Source organism: Ranitomeya variabilis, chromosome 3 (genome assembly GCF_051348905.1).
Source record: "Ranitomeya variabilis isolate aRanVar5 chromosome 3, aRanVar5.hap1, whole genome shotgun sequence".
Lineage (NCBI taxonomy): Eukaryota > Metazoa > Chordata > Amphibia > Anura > Dendrobatidae > Ranitomeya > Ranitomeya variabilis.
This window is the reverse complement of record NC_135234.1, coordinates 463782844-463810207: the sequence shown is the minus strand read 5'-3', so window position 1 is coordinate 463810207 and position 27364 is coordinate 463782844. Positions and strand designations below refer to the sequence as shown.

General features: G+C 42.8%; 1 protein-coding gene across 1 annotated transcript in view; it reads left to right on the top strand.

Moving 5' to 3' along the window:
- The window catches only part of IL1R2 (interleukin 1 receptor type 2), a 44848-nt gene extending 19691 nt beyond the window's left edge, over positions 1-25157 (top strand). Inside the window, exons 5-10 of the mRNA XM_077299664.1 lie at positions 2315-2489; positions 2695-2760; positions 2974-3106; positions 11392-11537; positions 13835-13967; positions 24669-25157. Coding sequence (XP_077155779.1) covers positions 2315-2489; positions 2695-2760; positions 2974-3106; positions 11392-11537; positions 13835-13962 — 648 coding nt within the window. The 3' untranslated portion in view covers positions 13963-13967; positions 24669-25157. The remainder of the gene's footprint in view (positions 1-2314; positions 2490-2694; positions 2761-2973; positions 3107-11391; positions 11538-13834; positions 13968-24668) is intronic.
- The last annotated feature ends 2207 nt before the right edge of the window (positions 25158-27364 follow it).

Genomic DNA, 27364 nt, shown 5'->3' with positions numbered 1-27364 from the left:
GAAACATCTAGTATTACATAGTCAGTGAAACATATACACTCTCTTTCTACATTGTACAACCCCTGGCAGAAATTATGGAATCACCGGCCTTGGAGGATGTTCATTCAGTTGTTTAATTTTGTAGAAAAAAAGCAGATCACAGACATGGCACAAAACTAAAGTCATTTAGAATGGCAACTTTCTGGCTTTAAGAAACACTAAAAGAAATCAAGAACAAAAAATGTGGTAGTCAGTAATGGTTACTTTTTTAACCAAGCATAGGGGAAAAAATTATGGAATCACTCAATTCTGAGGAAACAATTATGGAATCATGAAAAACAAACAAACAAAAAAACACTCCAACACATCACTGGTATTTTATTGCCCCACCTCTGGCTTTTATAACAGCTTGCGGACTCTGAGGCATGGACTTAATGAGTGTCAAACAGTGCTCTTCATCAATCTGGCTCCAACTTTCTCTGATTGCTGTTGCCAGATCAGCTTTGCAGGTTGGAGCCTTGTCATGGACCATTTTCTTCAACTTCCACCAAAGATTTTCAATTGGATTGAGATCTGGACTATTTGCAGGCCATGACATTGACCTTATGTGTCTTTTTTCAAGGAATATTTTCACAGTTTTTGCTCTATGGTAGGATGCATTATCATCTTGAAAAATGATTTCATCATCCTCAAACATCCTTTCAATTGATGAGATAAGAAAAGTGTCCAAAATATCAACATAAACTTGTGCATTTATTGAAGATGTAATGACAGCCATCTCCCCAGTGCCTTTACCTGACATACAGCCCCATATCATCAATGACTGTGGTAATTTGCATGTTCTCTTCAGGCAGTCATCTTTATAAATCTCATTGGAACTTCACCAAACAAAAGTTCTAGCATCATCACCTTGCCCAATGCAGATTCGTGATTCATCACTGAATATGACTTTCATCCAGTCATCCACAGATCACGATTGCTTTTCCTTCGCCCATTGTAACCTTGTTTTTTTCTGTGTTAATGATGGCTTTTGTTTAGCTTTTCTGTATGTAAATCCCATTTCCTTTAGGCGGTTTCTTACAGTTCAGTCACAGACGTTGACTCCAGTTTCCACCCATTCGTTCCTCATTTGTTTTGTTGTGCATTTCCTGTTTTGGAGACATATTGCTTTAAGTTTCCTGTCTTCATGCTCTGATGTCTTCCTTGGTCTACCAGTATGTTTGCCTTTAACAACTTTCCCATGTTGTTTGTATTTGATCCAGATTTTAGACACAGCTGACTGTGAACAACCAACATCTTTTGCAACATTGCGTGATGATTTACCCTCTTCTAAGAGTTTGATAATCCTCTCCTTTGTTTCAATTGACATCTCTGGTGTTGGAGCCATGGTTCATGTCAGTCCACTTGGTGCAACAGCTCTCCAAGGTGTGATCACTCCTTTTTAGATGCAGACTAACGAGCAGATCTAATTTGATGCAGGTGTTATTTTTGGGTATGAAAATTTACAGGGTGATTCCATAATTTTTTCCTCAGAATTGAGTGATTACATAATTTTTTCCTTATGCTTGGTTAAAAAAAGTAATCATTACTGACTACCACATTTTTTGTTCTTGATTTATTTTAGTGTTTCTTAAAGCCAGAATGTTGCCATTTGAAATGACATTAGTTTTGTGCCATGTCTGTGATCTGCCCACAATGGCACAAAGTGGCCCACAATGCCTTCACCATCCCCCATTATACTGTATGGAGGACTATGTGGGGCCACTATACTGTATGGAGGACTATGTGGGGCCCATTATTATGTTTGGAGGACTATGTGGGGCCCATTATACTGTATGGAGGACTATGTGGGGTCCATTATTCTGTATGGAGGACTATGTGGGGCCCATTATACTGTATGGAGAACTATGTGAGGTCCATTATTCTATATGGAGGACTAGGAGGGGCCCATTATACTGTATGGAGGACTATGTGGGGCCCATTATATTGTATGGAGTTCTATGTGGGGCCCAATATACTGTATGATGATTGGACCACGCACACCCATACAAGTCTTTGGGTGTGTGTGAAACATTGGACTGCACTCAAATCTCATCCGAGTGCAGTTTGATGTACTCGCACAGAGACAATGGAGAAGATGGAGAAATTAAGTTCTCCATCTTCTCAGCACCTGTGATTCAATTTTCTTATGCGAAAGTAAGATGACACCCGGCTCAAATTCTGACAGTGCCATTAGCATGATCGGCCTAATTCTCTTGCATGAGAGAATATACACTAGTGTTACCCCAGCCTAAAAGAAAGTAATGCATAACCAAATCTTTTTTTATCTTATTAGGATGGAGAACCTTTGACTAATGATGGCTCCAAATACAGATACTTGGATGGGACCACATATGCATCGATAAATGATGTCTGCCATGATGATGAGGGCTATTACAAATGTCAGTTAACGTTTTCCCTTGAGAATGTAGATTACAGCATTTCAAGGATTATCCAACTTCGGATTATTGGTAATTACTAATTTAAGGACCTTGTCATACAAATACTGACCACACAGGAAACGTCCCGTACAAGCTGTGCTTTGAAAGAAGAACGGAACTTGTCATGATGACCTTATTTTTGACCTAGTTGTAAAATAGTTACATCCTTGTAGAATTTATTGCAGTTTCATAATTCTGTTAACAGTTTTATTCATTTTATTTTTTTATATTTTAGAGCAATGGAAGGGACAACACCCTGTTATTTTGAATCCTAATCGCAAGGCTATAGCAGCTGCCATAGGTATGATACCTCGGCTTTAGGATTGTGTCAAGTATGATAGATATGATACAGACGTTCATATTACTGTCATATAAGTCTTGGAGCATGGAAGAACTGACAAATGGATGACATTTTGTTTCAGTTTATCATTCCTCCTATTCAGTTCTTATCAGATTTGTTATTCTGAGTTTATTTCACTGATTAGTGACAATTATTTTTCATATATTTTACAAGGTTCCAGATTAGTCATTCCATGCAAAGTATTTGCAGGCCATGGTGATAGTGATCTTATGGTTTGGTGGTTGGCAAATGACACATTCCTGAACAATTATTCAAAAGATCGGCGTGTTACACAGGGATTGCTACAGTAAGTAAACTTTACTTGATTTTAGAAATTTAAAATGTAAGTCTCAGCAAGCTAACAATACATGACATTGTGAGGTCCCTCTTAGATCAATAGGTGCTCCTTTTTTCATGATGTCCCATCAATAGAGCTAGCAAGAGCTATGGAGTCTTCAGCACTGCAGCCCAGCTCCCAAGACTCCTGCTATGCTCTTTAGGCCACGTTCAGACTAGAGTATGAAAACGTCTGTGTGACATCAGCAACTGTCCATTTTCAGATGTCTATATTAAAAAAAAGGATCACTTTCTGAGGTTAAGTCCATGTTCACACGTTCAGTATTTCACATCAGTATTTGTAAGCCAAAACCAGGAGTGGAACAATCGGAGGGAAAGTATAATAGAAACATATGCTCCACTTCTGTATTTATCACCCACTCCTGGTTTTGGCTTACACATACTGATGTAAAATACTGACAAAATACTGAACGTGTGAACATGGCCTAATAATGGGAATGTGTCTGTAAAAATCAGATGCCACATGGATGTTCTGTGTGCACATTGGTCAGTGTGCTGTCCTGTTCTTACTTGGATGGCACATCAAAGTTATTATCCTCTTGATATATTGCAATCATCATATTATGATTATTTAACGAATTGCTACTAGATGAGTCTTTTGCTTACAAATATTCAAATATTCAATGCAGTTGTGAGGAAGGACCATTGACCCTCATACTGCTGGAAATTTATTCACATCCTGAAAGGATTTATTATCCGATTTTGTAACCTACTCTTATTGAAATTAGACTTATATGAATTTTCATTTTGGCCAGTTTATTGGAATACCCTATGGCAATGAAGTCCCTCTTTCACTGGATTTAGCACCTGTCTATTGTTAATGTTTTTGTTTTAATTGTTTTTCAATAAAGTGACATTTTATCTTAAAATACCACCTTTTGGGATCATCCTTCAGTCATGCTTGATCGCCATTTCAGTGATATATATCTGGTTAAAGTGGTACATTACGCTTATAGTTGATGGGTTTAATTACTTGGGGCACCCAATTGTGAATAAATCATCATATTACATAGCACTGTGTACTTAAAATTAGAGATGGGCGAACACATGGATGTTCGGGTACGGCGGGTTTGGCCAAACATTTAAAAAAGTTTGATTCGGCTACCAGAACAGTATCTGAACTCAACCCAAACCCAGACCCCAATCAGATGAATGGGGTGCCGGAACATCAGCTGTTTCCCACGCTGTCATCTGCAATGACAGCATGGGAAATGCCGGCTCTGATTGGCGGTATGATCATAACCTTTCTACAGCTGGTCAGAGCTGCTGGCTCACATGCTAACATCTGACGGTGTGGGAACCGCAGCCCTCTGACAGGTGGTAACAAACTTACCAACGATCAGAGCCACTGGTGTTTATTGAGCTGTCACAAAGATAACAGTGTGGGAAACCACAGAAGTTCGGGCTGCCAAACCAAACAGTAACATGAACTTCCTGGACACTAGGTGTTCGGTACGGACCCCGAACTTTACTGTTCGGGTTCACCCATCACTACTTACAATTGTTGATTTTGCCCTTCTACCCAAATAATTGTTCTATTTTCTCTGCTCTATAAAGAAACAGGAAGTCTCTTTTCCCTGCATTTGTCATTCCCCTCTTTAACTCCTGAGCCAGAGGCATAGTTTCTCCACTGCCATATATTTTTGCAGTGACTCATGACTATGCAACGTAAACTGGCCTCCTGTTTCTACATGGAGCTTTAGATTCAGCTAGTCAATTTTTAATCACATGCGGTCATAGACCTAATGGAAAACAGAAGAATTATCTGTGTAGAAAGGCAAAATGAGCAATTGTAAGGGCATAGTGCTATATAATATGATGTTTGCAATATGTTAAGAGGATAAAAATGTTGATGTGAGTGCTTCTTTAAGTATTTCTTCAGTTGGTTTTGGGAGAACTATTTCTGTTTAGTGTTTCCTAGTCAGTCTACTGTCCTACAAATGACATTTTTTAATACTGAAATGGTTGGTACTATGTCAGTCCTTATTTTATAGCAATTGTTGGTAACACTATTTGCATTAGGCCAGAGTCACACTAAACATATGAAAAATCGGTCCGAGTCTCCCTGTCGAGAGTCACACAAGTGTAATTCGAGTGTCACGAAAGTACAATATCATTTTTCTCAACTAGCATCTGATTTACATCCGAATGCAGTGCAATTGCTATCCGATTGCAATGGGATTTTAACATGAGCTTTTACATACAGCAATTCTCTATGTCATTTAGACATCGATTTCAAAGGAAATATTCATCAAACACAACAACACAAACATTTATATATATATATATATATATATATATATATATATATATATATATATACACTCACTGGCCACTTTATTAGGTACACCTGTCCAACTTCTTGTTAACACTTAATTTCTAATCAGCCAATCACATGGCGGCAACTCAGTGCATTTAGGCATGTAGACATGGTCAAGACAATCTCCTGCAGTTCAAACCGAGCATCAGTATGGGGAAGAAAGGTGATTTGAGTGCCTTTGAACGTGGCATGGTTGTTGGTGCCAGAAGGGCTGGTCTGAGTATTTCAGAAACTGCTGATCTACTGGGATTTTCACGCACAACCATCTCTAGGGTTTACAGAGAATGGTCCGAAAAAGAAAAAAAATCCAGTGAGCGGCAGTTCTGTGGGCGGAAATGCCTTGTTGATGCCAGAGGTCAGAGGAGAATGGGCAGACTGGTTCGAGCTGATAGAAAGGCAACAGTGACTCAAATCGCCACCCGTTACAACCAAGGTAGGCCTAAGAGCATCTCTGAACGCACAGTGCGTCGAACTTTGAGGCAGATGGGCTACAGCAGCAGAAGACCACACCGGGTACCACTCCTTTCAGCTAAGAACAGGAAACTGAGGCTACAATTTGTACAAGCTCATCGAAATTGGACAGTAGAAGATTGGAAAAACGTTGCTTGGTCTGATGAGTCTCGATTTCTGCTGCGACATTCGGATGGTAGGGTCAGAATTTGGCGTAAACAACATGAAAGCATGGATCCATCCTGCCTTGTATGGAGCATCTTTGGGATGTGCAGCCGACAAATCTGCGGCAACTGTGTGATGCCATCATGTCAATATGGACCAAAATCTCTGAGGAATGCTTCCAGCACCTTGTTGAATCTATGCCACGAAGAATTGAGGCAGTTCTGAAGGCAAAAGGGGGTCCAACCCGTTACTAGCATGGTGTACCTAATAAAGTGGCCGGTGAGTGTATATATATATATATATATATATATATATATACATATGCTAGATGGCGTCCCGATTCTAACGCATCGGGTATTCTAGAATATGTATGTATGTATGTATATAGCAGCCACATAGTATATAGCACAGGCCACGTAGTATATAGGAGCCATGTAGTATATAGCAGACAAATACTACGTGGCCTGTGCTATATACTATGTGGCTGCTATATACATACATATTGTAGAATACCCAATGCGTTAATACAGGCCACGCAGTATATAACACAGCCCAAACAGTATATAACACAGCCCACGTACTATATAACACAGTCCATGCAGTATATAGCAGCCACGCAGTATATAACACAGGGCACGTAGTATATAGCACAGCCCACCCAGTATATAACAGTGCCCATGTAGTATATAGCAGCCACGCAGTATATAACACAGGCCATGCAGTATATAACACAGGGCACGTAGTATATAGCACAGCCCACGCAGTATATAACACAGCCCACGTAGTACATAACAGTGCCCACGTAGTATATAGCAGCCACGCAGTATATATCACAGGCCATGCAGTATATAACACAGGGCACGTAGTATATAGCACAGCCCACACAGTATATAACACAGCCCACATAGTACATAACAGTGCCCACGTAGTATATAGCAGCCACGCAGTGTATAACACAGGCCACACAGTATATAACACAGGGCACGTAGTATATAGCACAGCCCACGCAGTATATAACAGTGCCCATGTAGTATATAGCAGCCACGCAGTATATAACACAGGTCACGCAGTATATAACACAGGGCACGCAGTATATAGCACAGCCCACGCAGTATATAACAGTGCCCATGTAGTATATAGCAGCCACGCAGTATATAACATAGGCCACGCAGTATATAACAGTGCCCATGTAGTATATAGCAGCCACGCGGTTTATAACATAGCCCACGCAGTATATAGCAGTGTGGGCACCATATCCCTGTTAAAAAAAAAAAATTAAAATAAAAAATAGTTATATACTCTCCCGCCGGAATCCAGCTTAGCTCTGGCGATAAGCGCGCGGCTGCCGCCATCTTCCGTTCCCAGGATGCATCGCGCAATTACCCAGAAGACTTAGCATTCTCTGGGAACGGAAGATGGCGGCAGGCGCGAGCGCATCGTCGTACGACGGAAGGTGAGAATAGCAGGTTTTTGATTATTTTTAACATTAGATCTTTTTACTATTGATGCTGCATAGGTAGCATCAGTAGTAAAAAGTTGGGGACACACAGGGTTAATAGCTGATTGGTCGCGGCAGCCATGACAGGCAGCTGGCGAGACCAATCAGCGAGGTGGGATTTCTGTGACGGAAGTTGTAGACAGAAAGACAGACAGACAGACGGACGGAAGTACCCCTTAGACAATTATATATATAGATATATATGTATATATAATAGATAGATGTCCCACGTACAGTATAATCACATTGTGACAGGTTAGAATAGAATAGATACAATAGAGATATACACATAGAATAGATAGATATATAGATGCCAGTGACACACACTCACATATACGGTATATGTGTATTTATTTATAGAAGAAATTTATAAAAGATAAAGAAATTTAGATAAGATAAGAAATTTATTTATAGAAAAAAAACAGGCAATTCATGTGCCATGTACTGTAAACTCATTTCAGGAGCCGACAGGATAGAAGAGATGGATTACATACAGTAAATACAAATAGAATAGATATATAGATGTCTGTGACAAATACAATTAGTACAGTGTGTGTGCAAATTACTGTACATGTATTTAATTAATAAAAGATTAATTTTCAGAAAAAAATGGCGTGGGCTCCCGCACAATATTCAAAACCAGCAGAGGGAAAGCCGACAGCTGAGGGCAGATGTTTATAGCCTGGGAAGGAGGTAATAACCATGGAGCTTTCCAGGATATTAATATCAGCTCACAACTGTATACTTAGCCTTTACTGGCTATTAAAATAGGGGACCCTAAAAAAAAATTACGTAGAATCCCCCTATAATTAATAACCAGCAAAGGCTATGCAGACAGCTGTGGGTTGATATTAATGGCCTAGGAAGGGGCCATGGATACTGGCCCCCAGGCTAAATACATCAGCTCTCAGCTGCCCCAGAAATGGCACATCTCTAAGATGTGCCAATTCTGGCACTTAGCCTCACTGTTACTACTTGCCCTGTAGGGGTGGCAAGAGGGGTGATAGTTGGGGGGTTGATGTTACCTTTGTATTGTCAGGTGACATCAAGCCCCGAGGTTAGTAATGGAGAGGCACCAATAAGACACCTGCATTTCTAACACCATAGTCACATTGGTAGAAAACAGACACCCAGAATAAAGTCCTTTAATTGAAAGAATGACACAGACTCCATTAATAATCTTAATTAATCCATACTTACGACCTCGCCCATTCCCCCAATGCCCTCGTCATCTGCAAAAGAGTTAAAGTAAAAAAACAACAATATTCCTCACCTTTTCTTAGAGATGCTGCTAATCCATTTGTCCCACGACGGGTCCAGCCTGTCATCCAGTAGACACTGAGCACCGTGTGCTCAGAATCTCCCTGTGAACTGCTAGTCCCTGTCTGATTGCACCGGGAGCGTGAGAAATTTCTCCTGCTCGTGGTGCCATCTGACAGGTCCTGCGAGTTCATGGCCAATGAACTCACTTCACCTTTCTGACGTCAGCGCGAGCGCTGTGGGTAGTTGGCATATCCATGACGTGATCGCAGGTCACAAATGGATTGCTACGAGAGCCAATGGACTGTTGGAGACATCCATGTTTGTCATTACAGATCTCCCTTGAAACCCTGCATGTGGCCAGGCTTCAAAGAAGACAGTACTTGTCACTATATGCAGCAACACTGTGATATTGCTGTATGTAGCACAAGCTATCAGATGGTCCCAGGTTGAAGTCTCCTGAGGGGACAAACAAATAAATAAAAAAAATATAAAAAAAAATATTTTAAAGAAATATAAAAATTCAAATCACCCCCGTTAAAAATAAAGATAATAAAAAAATACACATATACATATATATATATATCACCGCATTCAGAAAAGTCAGTTCTATCAAAATATAAAAACAAATAACCTGATCAGTAAATATCAAAAACAGAAAAAAATCAGGAATGACAAAATTAATTTTTTTGGTTGCTGTAATACCACAAAAAATGCTGTAACAAGTGATCAAAATGTCACATCTATTCCAAACTGTTATTAAAAATGTTATCCCGCTCTGCAAAAAAAACAAACCATCACACGGCTCCATCGACAGAAAAATGAAAATGTTACGGGTCTCGGAAAATTACAACACAACCCCTTCATTTTTTTTTTTCAAACCTCTGATATTTTTTCACTGCACTTGGAATTGTTTGTACAGTTTATGGTAAAACTAATGGAGTCATTCAAAAGTACAACTCATCTTGCGAAAAAACAAGCATCATCTCTCTATATGAACAGGAAAATAAAAGTCTATGGGAAAAAAACGCATCCTGCGGGCACATTTGCAGGATCTGTTTTTTCCCAAAACGACGGATTGCGACGTACGTCACACGACGCAAGTGTGAAAGAAGCCTTAAACAGTAGCTGCTATTTTTTTTTTACAAATCAACACTACAAGCAAATATATAATTATAACATATTACAAGGTTTTTTATTAGAAAAAAAAAATCCCCACTTACCAGAAACTTCTTTCCCCTGCACTGATCATTTACTCTCAAAAACTCCTCAAATCTGTCTTCAGTTCTGTCTTCACTATGGGATAAAATTGCAGGTGCTGCCTATTGAAGTCTATGGAGGGCAGAAGAGGAGATGCTGGTGGGAAAACAGGCCACATACACAAAAATAATGCTGCTGTAGATCACTTATGCCTACAGAGAGGAAACTGCTAAATAATGAGGATATTCATCACATTAATGCCAGCAATAGTGTTAGGTTTAATGTACACACACGTTACTTCTTCTAAAAAATTAACTTAAATTACAATTTAACTGCACTATATTTATAATACCTCCAATATAGATAAAAAATATTATATTTTATATTATATTTTTTTATAGGTTTATTCAACAAAAAAAAAAATCTTAGACTTTAGATCAGAGGTGTCAAACTGCATTCCTCGAGGGCCGCAAACAGGTCATGTTTTCAGGATTTCCTTGTATTGCACAGGTGATAATTTAATCACCTGCACAGAATGATTCCAGCACCTTGTGGAATGCTAAGGAAATCTTGAAAACACTCATGGTTTGCGGCCCTCGAAGAATGCAGTTTGACACCTCTGCTTTAGATGGTATAAAATTATTTTTATTGGAGGCCAAGTGCCTATCCAGCAATATCACTTCTTTCAAATGTCAAAATGTGCTGACTTTTTCCCTTTAAATGGTCACTGTCATTTCATTTGTATAAATCAATAGTACAGGGAAAAAAATAACTTTCCAATACATCTGAGAATATATCTTCATAGCAGAGAAATATGCTTTCTCCACTTACAAGCCACTTATACCTGAGGTGTCAGGTTACTTACAGCTCCTTTTAAACTTTATGCAAAGGAGAGTTGCAAAGTACCCCACACAGTAAAACAAGACAGGTCTTGTTGATGCTTGTAGAAAATGTTTTATCAGACTTAAGTGCTGGATTCACAGCCACGCAGCTCAGTTTTGTAATGTTGTATATTGTCCTCCATGCTGCTGTTTCATCTCGGTGCGGTACAAAGAATACAAAGAAGAACATTAAAGGGAACCTGTCACCAGTTTTTTCTTGTGTGACATAAGACTATCACCTTAATCCACGCCTGTGATGCATTCATTCGTGCATGCATTGCATAGAGGGGTGTATAACACCCTGAATCCATCTGTATACCCCTCAAAAACCTGTATAAATTCTCCCATGCTGCATGTAAATCGTGACTGTCGTCCCTTCTGAGGTCTCTATCCCTCCCGTACTGTACTTCATCAGAGTAATTGCTTTTCACCAATAACCATACATTTTGTTTTGTAACTAGAGCAACTACAGAGACTAAAGGACAATTCTTTGAAAGACTATTGATTTTTGAAAAGATCGAAGAGAAGGATTTTATTACGGACTTCAAATGTATAGCAATGAATAACTATGGCCAAGAGGTTTTGCCAACACAAATCAAAGAAGCAGGTAATAATATACAGTATAACAATTGTGAGATTGTGCTTGCCACGTGTCTTGGGGGGCACTCGCTTGGCAGCAGGATAAACACTTCAGGCACGATATCTCACACATATCAGTCTTATTTGGTTTACTACACATCATAAACCACATGACGTACAGTCCATTGCGTTACATTTCATGAACTTATCACAACCCCCAGTCTGTTCATGCAGCAGATAGGCTTCTCTGCTGTATATTATCATCCCCTTATCCGGGGTTACCTTTCAGGAGTTCCACTCCTCACTGACTCCTCGTCAGTCCCAGGTCCTCAGCACAGACCGTCCAGGTCCACGGTCTCTAGGTGCTTCCAGGACGTCTCAATCTCAGGAGACTCCAACACTGACTGTCCCGGACCTACAGCACACAGGCCACTCAGGTCCACACTCAGAGAGCATACCGGGACGCTCAGTAGTGTCCCGCCTGGACACATGGAAGTCTGTTCATCCTGACAGACTCACAGACACTCACTCCCACTCCCATGCGCTAAACACACCTCCTTTAGGTAGCCTGTATCAACACCCACAGGTGAGGTAACATCACATGCACTGGTCACATGATCATGACATCACTGCAGGTCCTCAAACTCCTGCAGGGAAAAAGGTACAGTGAGCGCCCCCACTCAGAGGTGAGGTATGTGGGTAGCCAGACCCTCCCATCTCTCATAGCTACCCACAACCCGGACCCAGGTGCACTAAATGACATCTTCAGTGCTTACGTGGTCTAAAGACAAGATACTCCGGGTTGCATCGCAGGGAGCATCCATCCCTGTGACACATACCTCCCATTAACCACAATGCCGGACACTGTCTCACTATCACATCCATGCACACAACTGCCACGCACTGTCAAGGCCTTAATACGCCTCCGTGTGCATACTGGGGAGACCATGCAGCGCCCCCTACCTGTTACAGGGGTCACTGCATCACACAATATTGAGAATTCCAATATGGTTTATGTGATATTTTCTGGCACGTTACATAATTACTCCTGTTTTCCTTTCAATGTATAAAATTCCCTTCTGGTGGTATAATGCCCACCTCAATTTAGATAGAAGCCTTTTCTTACAAAGAAAAGTACGGTATTCAAGCTTGGCTATGTTTTCCAAAATCTATATCAAATCTGACAAAAGCATGTGAAAAAGAAAAAATAGTCTGAGATAAAGGCTGAACTTTTTGGCCATAATTCCAAAAGACATGTTTGACTCAAAGCAAATATTGCGCATCACCAAAAGAACACCATATCCACAGTGAAGCATAGTGGAGGTAGCATTATGCTTGGAGGCTGTTTTTTGGCAGCTGAAACTGGGGCTTTAGTCAAGATGGAAATAATTATTAACAATTACAAATATCAATCAATTTTGTATAGAAATATTCAGATACCTACTAAAAAATGAAGATGAAGAGGAATTTCACCTTTCAGCATGACAACAACCGTAGGCATGCATTCAATAAATAAATCTATTTAGGCACACTTATTAAAAAAAAAGATCAAACGATTCTCCCGTTGTAATATATGGTTAGTCTACAAAGAAGCGAAACAGGTGACTTGATGATTTCACTTAAGTTCTGGCATTCAGAGCCGAAGACTTCATTTATCATTCAGATCTGGTATAAAATCCACTCCTCCCAGTCTTCTCACAGTTGGAATCTCCCAGAGCAGAGAATCTCTGCAGTGTGTATGAAGCCTTACTTGTATACATGTGTGACATTGGTGTACTATAGACCTCTCCTACGTTGCATTTAATAAATTAAAGGGGTTGTCTGGTCACAGGTAATTGATGGCTTATTTACAGTATGGCTAGTACGACACCTGACCCACCCACCGATCAGCTGTTTTTTCTCTGGTGGAGGCTGTATGTGAACACTTCAGACTGAGCTCCTTAACACAGCTCCATAAGGGGTAGCCCCTGTCAGCTGTCCTTTTGAGCAGTAGCAGCAGGGAACCCTGCACTCTTAATAGGGCTGTACTAAGTAACTCTGTTCAGTGCTTACAGAGCAAAAATAAGCTGATTGGTGGGGGCACTGGCTGTCGGACCCCACAAATCTGCAATTGATGACCTATTTTGTAGATGGGTCATCAAATATCTATACCTGGACAATCCCTTTAACTACTGTATAGTTCCCGTCTCCCTTATAGTTTGTCCATATTTTACATTGATTTATAGTAATGCACAGTACATCACTCACATTGTGGAGGACTGTCCGCTCCTGTCATTTTATGTTGTGGTACATGTTAGTAAGTGTTATCTTTCTACATTTTTACAGCCTCCTCTTTTGCCTGGTACATTGCAGCAATTCCTGCCTTTGTGGTTTTTCTGATTATAGCAATTATTTTCATAACTAAACACAGGAAATGTGGAAATAAGAACGATTACTCTCTGGCCAAGTCGTAAAAATGGTAAGTGTATCTTAGTCTTGAGCATGAGTAGCCAATTTTTATTTATAATTTTGCTGGGAAACTATGTGATCATTACCTTAAATGACATAATCACCTAATCTCTGCGGTTTTTAACAGACCACCCTGTAATTTTATAGAAACATTAGTTGAGTAAAATGGTTTATTAAAGGGACTGTCAGCACAGACTGACTGTTCAGCCTGAGTCCCGCCGTTCGGTCATTTATGGCGCCTAGGAACGAGTAAAAGCTTGTACTGACAATAAGTATGGCAGCCCATGCTTCCTGAGTGATACATCATAGATTGCTCAATGTGCATCGTTTACTTCGGTCTGCTTATGTAAACATGCATTTAAATGACCATCGATCAGTAAAAGTCGTATCATGCCACCAGTCTGTCCATGTGAATGGACCTTAACCTCTTCACAACATATGATGTATATTTACGACATATGTCGTGTCCCTGACTTTTATGAGGGGCCCGGCACTGAGCCATCTTTCCTCACACATGACAGCTGATTTAATCAGCCATCATGTGCCTTCAACATCTGCAGGTGGATCACAGCTCCACCCACGGCTGTTAATCAGGTAAATCCCGCTGTCAATCTCTGCGAGCAGGAATTAACAGGCGCCAGCCAAAAAACAAAAGCGTCTCAAAAATCCTTCCCATCAACACCCCTGTCACGTGATCTTGGGGTGCCGATGGGTTGTCATGACAGCCGGGTGTCTGTAGAAGACCCCCATGCCAGTTAATGCTGACTTGTACCCGACATTCATAGGAGATCGTGATTTCTGCTACGTATAGCACAGATGATCAGACGATCGCAGCTTCAAGTCTCCTAAGGGAACTATTACATAAAGTAAAAAGTAAAAAAACACAAAAGTTCAAATAATCCCCTTATGCACCATTGAAAATAAAACAATGAAAAAATCAAAACATCAAAATTCCTTTATTTTGGCTGCCGCAACGTTGCAATAAAATGCAATAAGAGGCAATCAAAACATTGTATCTACCCCAAAATGGTATCAATGAAAACCATCTCAGGGCACAAAAAATAAGCCTTCAACCAGCCCGAGATCCTGAAAAATAAAAAAGCTACGGGTCTCAGAAAATGTGGACAAATGCAAAAACTTTTACATCTAAATTTAGGAATTTTTTTTTTCACCACTTACGCCAGGTCAGCTTTTCCATATAGTGACCATGGTAAATAAAAAAAACCCCTAAAAACAATTGTGGAATTGCACTGTTTTTGCAGTTTCACCACACTTGAATTTTTTTTCAGTTCACTACATGGTAAAATCAATGGTGCCATTCAAAAATACAACTCCAATCTGCAGGCACTAAGTTATAGAGGAGGGGGAGTAGAGTAGATTGATATATTATTTTCCAGAAAAATCATCAATATTATCTGTGATTGAATCATTTATATCTCTGCTGTGTCTAATATTTTCAGTCCAGTGGGCGGTGCTATCAGTGACTGACAGCCTTCTTGGTACAACTGTGTGGAGCGCCCCCTACCACAGGGCCACCGAGTCCTAAGTACCGGGTCTCCCTTCTGGCTCTGGCGATGTCACGGTGGCTAGACCCCGGCCTGTGACCCTGTTAAGGGGGATCCAATAAAGGAATAACAGTTCGATGTGTGGGTGGTGGTGATGATGTGGTGCAGTGCCGGTCGCAGTAATTAACGAGGACACCAGGTTGCAGTCTCTTTACTGAAGGCTCAGGATCCTCAGTCTGGAATACGGTTAACCAGGCGGTGAGAGTCCGGCCGGTCCGATGGCACCTCCAGAGCTCCCTTTGCAGGTGGAAATCTGTGCCTACCTTTTAGCGCTTGTGTGTTGCGGTCCTCCCCTGCGGTGCTTACGGGATAGTCCCCACAACTGTTGTGTCTGTTTCTGAAGTTCCCTCACAACTCGATCAAGATGTTCTGCTTAGTCCCCCAGATTATATGGCTAGGACGCACCCGTATGACGGGTAGGCTCGGAGTTCTTCCGGGACCCTAGAGTCACCCCTCTCCAAATGTTGCCCCCTATGTCTTCTTAGATGATTAGGGTGAGACAGCCCGCCTATAACTGACTGTCCTGCTGTAGGTTTGAAGTTAGGCCTGGAGCTCTATACTTCCTCGGCGTTTCCGGCCACCGGCTGCGCGCCTCAGTAGGATGTTGCCTCGGTCTTACAGCACGACTCCTACTGGCGTTTCTCCTTGTTGCGTTGATCTCGTTTCTCACCCTCCTCAATACACCTCGCTTCTTATCCTTTCTCCGGGCACCGCCGCAAGGAAGTGCAGGCGTGGTCCCTTTACGTTCTCTCTAGTTCGCTAGGTCTCTGCCAGGATCCCACTCCTGACAAGGACCCCCCTGAGTCTCTCCCCGCAACACCCTCTGCCACAGGATGTTGCCTGTTCGATTCCCAGTCAGCTTCTTTCTAACTTCCTATCTAACCCCCAGTTTTACCAGACTGTGAGGAGTGGCCTAATACATAGCGCCCTTTGCTCCCCCTGGAGGCCAGACTGTGAAGTGCATTGGTGTCTGTGATACCTGGTCAGGTGAACTCCTTCAGTGTCATCAGACGTACCATCACTCCCCTTAGTGGCGGAGTATCAGTACTGCAACGACCAGGACTCTGGGGCGCTGCACTCCCCCCCGGTTAAATCCAGTACTCCTGGACTGGGAAGAAACAACAATACATGTCAGCAAAAAGACATACAATTTTTGAAATGCAATAAACAAGTAAACTTTTAACAGAGCTTCCCTTTAGGGGAGGTGAGGACACTTGAACGTTGCAAACATGGTTAAATACTTTAAATAACATACTATAAATAACTTTTCTGACCCAACCTGGTATTCTACTAAGTGCAAATTTTTGAACAATAATTTAACATCGCATTTAAGGACGTATATGCTGAATCCACTAAAGACCTTCTTATAAAACACTATAAGGCTAATCAACTTTTCTTCATTTTCCATCTTTACATCTGCAGGACCGCCTGTCTATCTGCCCCAGGCCTGCTGCCTCTCGCTCTGTTGCAGGACCGCCCCTTCTCGCCCGGGCCTACTGCCTTTCTGCTACTATACACAGTATAGAACTTATCATCCTTCTCTCAGTTCAAGATCGCTGAGCCATCTCTGTATGGCTCCTAGGAGGACTCACCGACTAACCCCATACGGGTTCACTTCCTGTCCTCATTCTCTAACACATTATTAAGCATCTCTTACAATTTAACTAGCTTTCTACATATAACTTTGACATGTAAGCATTATTCGACTTTAAGTGCTATTGGTGAACGTCCCCTTTAAGAAGGGACCAAGTCTCTCGGAGGTAGTGCAACTTCTCAAGCTGCAAGTTCGTATACAGCAAGGACTCCGGTGCTGTTTACAAGAACAGTTTCTTCGCAAAGAGTCCTTTTCTTTGTAAAACCAGTAGAGGGCACCTTTAAGAAAGTGCAAACTATTTACAAAACAGTTTGTGAATCATTCACCGTCCATGATTCGGTAGTCTTTATAACATGGGTGAACAGGGAGCAAAAAGGAAAATAAAAGCAAAAATAAAAGCAATAGGGATCCCGGGTAAATGGAGGGATCCCTTTAAGAATAACCCTAGTCGGATTTAAAGCAGCAAAAAGCAGGGAAACAAGCAGTTAACTATTTACATATCCATGGCATCGAGGTTTACTCTCGCTCTGGCGACCGTAGCTCCGCATAGACCTCGCTCGGCAAGGTGATCGGCGAGATCGGGGCCTTTAAGAAGTGCTCCATATCCGTGGCCCGATCCCAGGGTGTAAGGCGCCGGAGTCTATAGGTCCCAGGGAGAGGGGGTGCCGCAACGGGGCCTATCAGCAAGTCCTCTGCTGGCGAGGCAGGGTCGTTCTTCATACCTGCTTCAGATGCGGTCCCTCCTGTGCCGATCTGCTCCGTCTCCGCTGGGGTCTGGAACGCTAGTTGCAGGGCCTTGCGCTGCAGCATTGTCATCTCCGTTTGCAGCAGCTCGCTTTCCGGCAGGGCCTTGCTTTCTGGCTTCGGAGCGCTGGAACTTCTTTCTTGCTCCGGACCAGACGAGGCTGCCAACAGACGTCTGATGAGGCTCCCGATGAAGGTCTTCTTCCACCCGGCCTCAGTGCTCAGCTGCGTCCGCCGGAGTTGGTCGCCGAGTTCATCCACTCCGGCCTGCAGGAAGTCAATATCAGCAGTGGAGGCCTGGTTGCGGTGCCCCTCCGGGTAGCTGGGGGAGTCCTCTGCTCCTACCCCACGCTGCGGCACCGGGTGGCTCGCCATGGCGTCCTCCATGTCGCTGACTTCTTCTTCCTGGTCCTTTTCCCGCCGTTCCAAATCAGGGGGTGGTTCTCCTCTGCTTCTGGGCAGGTCATCATCTCGCAGCAGAAGTCGGAGGGGGCGGTCACTGCTTTTGGCGCCGCTTTGGTAATCTCCTCCCATGGCACGTCCTTCTTCTTCCTCTGCGCTCCCTGTAGCGCTGCAATGGCGGCGGGTTTTGGCGGCAAATGGCAGTGCACAGTCTTTGCAATAAGTCACAGTCCAAGTACAATAAATCACAGTCCCAAGGCACACATGACCTGATTCTTCAGGCTTAAGTACATCCTGTTCGTGACGCCAAGTTGGTGCGCCCCCTACCACAGGGCCACCGAGTCCTAAGTACCGGGTCTCCCTTCTGGCTCTGGCGATGTCACGGTGGCTAGACCTGGGCCTGTGACCCTGTTAAGGGGGATCCAATAAAGGAATAACAGTTCGATGTGTGGGTGGTGGTGATGATGTGGTGCAGTGCCGGTCGCAGTAATTAACGAGGACACCAGGTTGCAGTCTCTTTACCTCTTTACTGAAGGCTCAGAATCCTCAGTCTGGAATACGGTTAACTGGGCGGTGAGAGTCCGGCCGGTCCGATGGCACCTCCAGAGCTCCCTTTGCAGGTGGAAATCTGTGCCTACCTTTTAGCGCTTGTGTGTTGCGGTCCTCCCCTGCGGTGCTTACGGGATAGTCCCCACAACTGTTGTGTCTGTTTCTGAAGTTCCCTCACAACTCGATCAAGATGTTCTGCTTCGTCCCCCAGATTATATGGCTAGGATGCACCCGTATGACGGGTAGGCTCGGAGTTCTTCCGGGACCCTAGAGTCGCCCCTCTCCAAATGTTGCCCCCTATGTCTTCTTAGGTGATTAGGGTGAGACAGCCCGCCTATAACTGACTGTCCTGCCGTAGGTTTGAAGTTAGGCCTGGAGCTCTATACTTCCTCGGCGTTTCCGGCCACCGGCTGCGCGCCTCAGTAGGATGTTGCCTCGGTCTTACAGCACGACTCCTACTGGCGTTTCTCCTTGTTGTGTTGATCTCGTTTCTCACCCTCCTCAATACACCTCGCTTCTTATCCTTTCTCCGGGCACCGCCGCAAGGAAGTGCAGGCGCGGTCCCTTTACGTTCTCTCTAGTTCGCTAGGTCTCTGCCAGGATCCCACTCCTGACAAGGACCCCCCTGAGTCTCTCCCCGCAACACCCTCTGCCACAGGATGTTGCCTGTTCGATTCCCAGTCAGCTTCTTTCTAACTTCCTATCTAACCCCCAGTTTTACCAGACTGTGAGGAGTGGCCTAATACATAGCGTCCTTTGCTCCCCCTGGAGGCCAGACTGTGAAGTGCATTGGTGTCTGTGATACCTGGTCAGGTGAACTCCTTCAGTGCCATCAGACGTACCATCACGCCCCTTAGTGGCGGAGCATCAGTACTGCAACGACCAGGACTCTGGGGCGCTGCATGTGCATATAGAGAGAGCTGTCAGTCACTGATAGGACCGCCTACTGGACCCAGAATCCCAGAAAGAGCAGACGATTACATTATTAAATCACAGATTATACTGAATCTTGCCTCAAAACTACCGTATATATCAATCTGCTCAGCTCCTCCTGCTCTATAGCATGATGCCAGCAGATTGGACTGCATTTTCCTGGTGACAGGTTCCCTTTAAGTTCACACTGAGAATTAGACAATTAGTATCTGACCCTGTGTGTTTTCACACATTGTTCATCTATATCTCAGGGGTGTAGAGAGGAGCTGCTGGGGTAAGTGCACGATGTGCCAAGTGCTACTGTTGGTGGTTCCGGGCACTAACAGTTGGTTATGTTGATCAGAATAATTAGTTCCAGTTCTGGGGGAACATGTATTTTTATCTAGTAGAAAGAAATCCTAGATATAAATCTATACATTTTAAGCAGTGGCTAAATATAAGCCTACTCTTAATTTAAAACTATCAGATATCAACTGGTTTCCGGATCGTAATAATGAAAATGTACTGGATGAACTTTGACTAATTTGGTTTATTATTTGTTACCATCGTTAATGTTACAACCTGTTAGAAGGTGCATAGTGATTGGTAGATGAGAGAAATCACGCCGTACTGCGCCGTGGTGAGGTTTGAAACCGCTGTTGTATATTTCCAGTGAACTGTACTGAAGTTCATGCTGATAAATAGCCTACTGATTTCATGTATTTCCTTTCCCAGACCATTTCATTTCCCTGGAGTCTGTTAAGTGTTCGAGATAAAATAATACGCTGCAGTAATGTAAAAAAAATATTCAAAGATTGATTTCATAATTTGCAAAAGACGCCAGAAAGATGTTGTTTTTTTATAATCTAGAATACTGGACTATTATGAAAACAGAAACAGATGGTAGTGGTTGATAAATACGTGTACCCCACATTTCAGCTTAAATTTGTAGGGTGGGAGTTTAAAGCACCACTTCAGCATTTTGTTTTGTTTTTTAGCACTGCAGTAGTGCTTTAAATCTAAGCCCCCTGCACCCGGTCATATAATCACCCTCTGGCGTATTCACAGGTGTTTTTTTTGTCAATTCGTTCCCCTTGTGCCATCTTGTGAATGCAGTAATAGAAAAAACCCACTGGCGTAGTGCTTTGGCTATGTGCACACGTTGCGGATTTTGATACGTTTCCGCAGCGTTTTTGGCGGATTATCATCAAATCCACAGTGTAGTGCACAGCCAATGTTAGTCAATGTGAAATTGCCATTTGTTGTGCACATGCTGCGGAAAAAAATGCGTGGAATTGCAGCTTTTTTTTTCCAGCAGCATGTCAATTCTTTAGACGGATCTGCAGCGTTTCTGCACCCATTGACTTCCATTGATTCAGGCACATCCGCAGCAAAACCGCAGATGTAAAAAAGATCTGCAGTTTAGCTGCGGATGAAATGCTGCAGATCGGGAGAAGGGAGTGTGTGGGTGGAGTGTGGGTGGAGCTATGTGCATGCATAGTGTGTGCGGGGGTCTGCATGTGTATGTGTCCCTGTGTGTGTGCCGGTCTGTGCACGCATCCATTGTCTGATGGGATTACTGCTCCCATCTGGCAATGAATGCTTACAGTGACAGCATTGCCGATGATGGGAAAGTAATCACATCAGACAATGGCTGTGTTCAGTAGTAAAAAAAAAAACATACAGAGCATACAACTTATAACATACAGCACATACACATAACATACAACACATAATATACAGCACATACTTACCAATCACATAGTCCCCAAAGCCCTCGATTCCCCAAAGCCCTCGATTCTCCTGTAATAAAAATAACATAATAAACCAACCTATACTTACCTTTCCACTGTAGTCCAGTTAATAACGAGTGTCCCACAACGATCTCCCGTGTAGAACAGTGACATCGGGCGATGTCCATGCTCTACAGGGGCCCCCGCAATGAACTGACAGCGAGGTAAACCTCCGCAATGTATATCCCTCCGCCACTGCCGGGAGAGAGATCACAAGTTCATTTTCTCGCCGGCAACGCTGTGTGAGAAATTTCCCACGCAGAATTGCCGTAAAGCAAGCCTGAACTCAGGTAACCTCTTCAGAGATGCACTGCAGGAGCCATTATCTCCTGTCAGTGCATCACAGGAGTCCCTATAGAGTAGTGACATCACCAGATGTAACTGTTCTATAGGGGAGATCGTCGTGGGACACTCGTTATTAATTGGATTGCGTCGGACCAGGGAGTATACGGATGGATTATTATTTTTTATTTTTTGCAGGTGATTGATGGTGGTTGTAAGTATGGTGAAATTAAGAATATTAAGCTACTTTTTTCTGGCTGTGTCTTTTTTTTAACTCTTTCACTACTATAGGATTAGTAATGGATAGGTGTTTTATTGACGCGTCTCCATTACTAACTGGGCTTGATGTCACCGTGCAATACAAAGGTGACATTGACCCCTTATTACCCCATATGCCACCGCTACAGGGCAGTGGGAAGACAGAGGCTAAGTGCCGGAATTGGCGCATCCTACAATCACCCCAATGTCCCTACGGGTCTAGGGCTCAGTGCAAAAAAGAGAGAAGGTGTATACCTATAGATGAAATGAAGCACCGCACAATGACTCAGTGCTAGGTGCCTCCAGGAAAATGTTAAAGATAGCGCTGCCCAGAGAACATGACCATGACATACTACCTATCACCCAGAGGTCCAGGGGGCGTAAAGCCCAACGTGTATCGCCACCTAAAGTGGCTTCGTCAGTAGCAGGTATACACCTTCTCTCTTTTTTTGCACTGAGCCCTAGACCCGTAGGGACATTGGGGGTGATTATCCTTGGTGGGAGACAATTGCTTATATACAATATCTTTTATTTCTTTTTTGTCTCTGTGACCATCTATCCTAAAACCTGGTTGTCTTTTGACACCATTTGATCTCATCATCTCGGCTCACATCTATGTAATTATCATTGGTTTAATGTTTACATTGTATTTGCTATACAAATATTCAGGCACTAATTAGCAGTAAGAGTGTACCCTCATTGTTTGTCAAAATTATTAATCATGCTGCGAGCTGTGCCATACCAACAATGTTATGTGTGATAATAGTGATATCCTTTTGGGAGGAGCGCTTATATCCAGATGTATATTCAGATTTATATTTATGACAGTTGTATTACTGCTATTTGAATATATTCATATTGATGACAGTTACATCACTGTAATTTGAATATACTGCTACATTTTTGACTTATTTACCTGTATATTGTGTTCTACCTTTACCATGTCCAGGGGGGTGGTTCCCTAATTAGAAGCTAGGATCTAGTCTGGTTTTTAAATGGTTTTAATAGTGTGGTGTGTTTTTTTTGGCTGACAAAATAAAATTTATACATTTTTGTGCTATTTATAGTGGTAGAGTTGTTGAATGCTCCCGAATGTTGAAGCTGCCTAGCGCCAGTTAGTGCCATCCAGCGCAAGGCACAATCTCACAGCATCCATTAGCAGCATTGGCCAGTGCGGCACCGTGGGCAACCAGTGTGCTTTCCAGTCCCTAGTTAGGGTGGTTATTGGTGTCCGCCAGAGCGGTGCTGCACGCCCCAGTGTGTTAAATCTATTTAGTTTAGCTTTTTCCCTGACACCACTGTAACGGTGTCGAGCGCAAGAGGTCTAGAGGGACTCTTACCCTGAGTCTTGGGGCAGAGTTCTGTGACTCCTTGCTTGCGCTCTCTGTGCGGTACCGCGGCCCTGTAACACAACTGGGTTCGCTTCCTTCATACCGGGTGAAGCTAACCCGTGTGTGTCTTCTCTTAATACCGCCATATAATCCGTCATTACTGAGCAGCAGGTGTCTTTTCTGCACGGTGGACCCCGGACTGCGAATGAATCTTATATCGCCTCTAATTAATATTTGGTGCGTTCCGCCAGTCCTAACACCCGCAGCTGGCTGCATAGCCTTTCTGGGTATTAATTATAGGGGGACCCCACATCACATTCACATTCACATTCAGTGATGAATATGTGGCTTCACCCCTATGGGAGGTGGAGCCGCATATTCATCACTGTAATGAGCAGTACCACGTGATCGCTCATACAGGACAAGCTGCGGCGCTGAGAGGAAGCATCGAGGGAGCCGGGTGAGTATTTTATTTCCAGCGGGTGGGCGTACAGGGGGTGGGAGGGGGTGGTGACAAGGATCTTTATTTTAAACACAAAAAAATAAAAAAACAATGATTTTTCATTCCTTCTCTCCAACGAACGCTGCTGGAGAGAAGAAATGAATGGCGGCTTCAGCACCACAAGCTGGGGGGACAGCACTTACTGTAGTGCTGTCTCCTGCACGGCACACGGACGGCACACGGACAGCATCCGTGTGCGGTACGTGTTTTACACGGACCCATTGACTTTAATGGGGCCGTGTGATCCGTGCGCTCCCATGAACACTGACATGTCTCCGTGTTTTTCAAACGGGCACACGGTCCGTGAAAACACGCTGACATGTGCAGAGACACATTGATTTTAATGTGTCTACGTGAGTCAGTGTCTCCGGTACGTGAGAAAACTGTCACCACACGTACCGGAGCCACTGACGTTTGAAACCGGCCTAAGAGTCAATGGAAAATAAAGAAGTCGAGCCTGTAGAGGGGAAAACTTGTGAAAATGCAGGATACAAAACATAATTCCAGAAATAGTGTTATTCCTCAATAGGCTTTTCCCTGAGGATTGGTTGTATGCTAACAAATACGAGAAACAAGTTTTATAGAATAATGCATAAGATCATAGTAATATAGAAGATAATATATGTATAGTAACATGATCTCATCGGAGTGGGTCACATAACAACATTTATAATTGCTAATATAAAATACTGAAATTCATACATTTAATTGATGCAATATTTATAAATTAGATTATTGCATGTTGGCATAAATCATGATAAATTTCACTTGCTTTTCAGGTCTTCTGTTTTGGAGATTACCAAGCAAACCAATCAAAAGATAAGAACAGATGAAGGATCCCACAAGTAATTCCTCCCTGTATCATTTCTGGCGAGGTAGCACCTAGTCTGCCCAGGAAAAAGGAAAAGATGACAGTGATTATTCACTGGTCTCAGATCCTGCCCATTTTACCAACTGGAATTAATATTTGTTTAAACATTTGGACATAACTTGTAATAATTCTTACTGCATAATCAGTGATCATTGTAACAACACTGTATAAATGACCTATTTCACATAATTTTATGGTTGCTTCATTATAGTATAGTTGTGTTTTATATTTTTTGTGATAAATGCTTATTGCTTACTATAGATGTGTATAAATATGAAAAGGAAATAATAGTGGAAATAACTGCATGTATATAAAGGAAAACCACCAAAGACGACTATGACCCTTTAGGGTAATGTACATGAAGATTAAACATTAAAAGTATTTTTTTGATTTCTAATTTCTGTACCACAAAAATTTGCTTCAGGTATCAGCCACAAAAAAGGCAAAGACTACAATTAAGAGAAACTTTAATGACACAGAACCTTTTAAAGTAAATCTGTCACCAGATTTCACAATGCAAACTGCATACATTATTTACCTGATCTGATGAGACTGGTGTATTTACTTTCAAAATCCATATCTGATTGTCCGTATGGTTCATTTTGAAAGTTTTCCTTTGTAGCTAGACTTTAAAAAATATATTTTTTGCAAGATTTTTCTGCCAGCCTTACATAGGTTTTCAAAGTAAGCATACCAATGTCGTCAGGTGACAGATGCATTTATTAATCTGTGCAGTTTTTATTGAAATTTGGTGACAAAAAGCACTTTTATTTAGTAGAATTTAATAAATGAAGAGGTTATTATGTATCCGTTTATACAGTGCTCAGCATAAATGTGTACGCCCCCCTTGAAATGTACGATTTTAATCAATATCTCACTGAACACAATAACAACTTACAACATTTTGACAAGACTGGGCTTCAGAGAACATTTTTAACCCATAACATGAATGTAAGGTTCTAATATAACGTTCATTACAAAATCTTCAGTTTCATTCAAATAAGTTAATGCAAAAATAAGTACACCCCACATCAACAACTACTACATCTAGTATTTTGTATGACCTTTGTAGCGCCAGCATCCTTCCATGCTTCCCTCCTCCTCCTCCAGCAGGGACGCCGACTTACCACCGCTGCCCCCATCCTACACTTCCTCCTCGAGCTGCTGCTGCCCAAGGTCTGCACATGGCTCACAGATCCCCAGGCACTGTTCTTGGGGCATGCGCACTCCAGCCCTCTTAAAGAGACAGCGCCTAAGTGTCCCCAGCCAATGGCCTGGAGATACTTATTATTTAAAGCACCTCCACCTGTGTAAGCTATGCTTGTTGCATGATTTATAGTTCTCAGATTGCCTGTTCTAGTTTGTCTTCCAGTGCAGCCTGTACCTGATTGTGCCTGCCTGTATACCAGCCGTGCTTGCCATACCTGCCTGCAGCTACTGTACTCACCTGTACACTACTCATGCCAGCCTCCACCTGCTGTGTTCACCGGTATATCAGCCATACCAGCCTGCATCTGCCATGCTCACCTGTATATCAGCTGTACCTGTCTGCACCTGCCAGTGCCTGCCTGTTTACCAGCCATACCAGTCTGCACCTGTCGTGAACATCTGTACACCAGCCATTCCTGTCTGCACCTGCCTAGATAACATCTGTTCCCGCCAGCACTTGTCATTCCTGTATTCTTGCCGTGCCTGCCTGTACCAGCCAAGTTTTCCCTTTCTAGGCCATTTCAGCTCCGTTTCCTTAGGGGTCAGCTGCCATGCATCCAATGTCCGTCCTGGAGTAGCACCTGGTGTCCATCTGGAACCAAGTCTAACACCAACATCAGGGGCTCTAGAGAAGAGTCAGGTGTTCACCCAGCTATGTCCCTTCAGGATGTCCTCAGACCACGGCACAGTAGTTTCATCACTATGTCGTTACAACCTCCATGATTTTTAACCACAGCACCAAGTATTCTAGACATGGAATGAACAAGTTGACGACATATTGCAAGATTAATCTTTTTTCATTCTTTAAGAACATCCTCTTTTAGATCCTGAGTGCTGGATAAAAAGTGATGCTCATCTTATTTCCTCAAAATTCCTCATAGACAGGCTCGGACTGGCCCATAAGGCAACAGGGGAATCCCCCGGAGGGCCCCGTACAGATCTGGGCCCCCAACACACCTGTATGGGCAGTACTTGGCATAATTCACTTGGTTCACTCTGTACAGAAATGCAGAAGAATCTCATCATTCATTAAACAAATTACCCAGTGTGTTATTATATAGAGACTAGATGGCAGCCCGATTCTAAAGAATCGGGAGTCTAGAATCCATATATACCGTATTTTCCGGCGTATAAGACGACTGGGCGTATAAGACGACCCCCCAACTTTACCAGTTAAAATATAAAATCTTCTTAAAAGTCGGGGGTCTTCTTATACACCCTATGTCGTCTTATAGGGCCGGTGAATATGTGCCTTTTGGGGGGGGGGGGAGTGATCCTGATGCCGAGGGGGCGTCTCACAGGAAAGTGAGTATCCCCCATTACCTTATCGTAGCGGTGCAGCGTGGGGGTCTCAGTGCTGGGAGTGGCGGCGGCGGCTGCTGTGCTCTGGTGCGG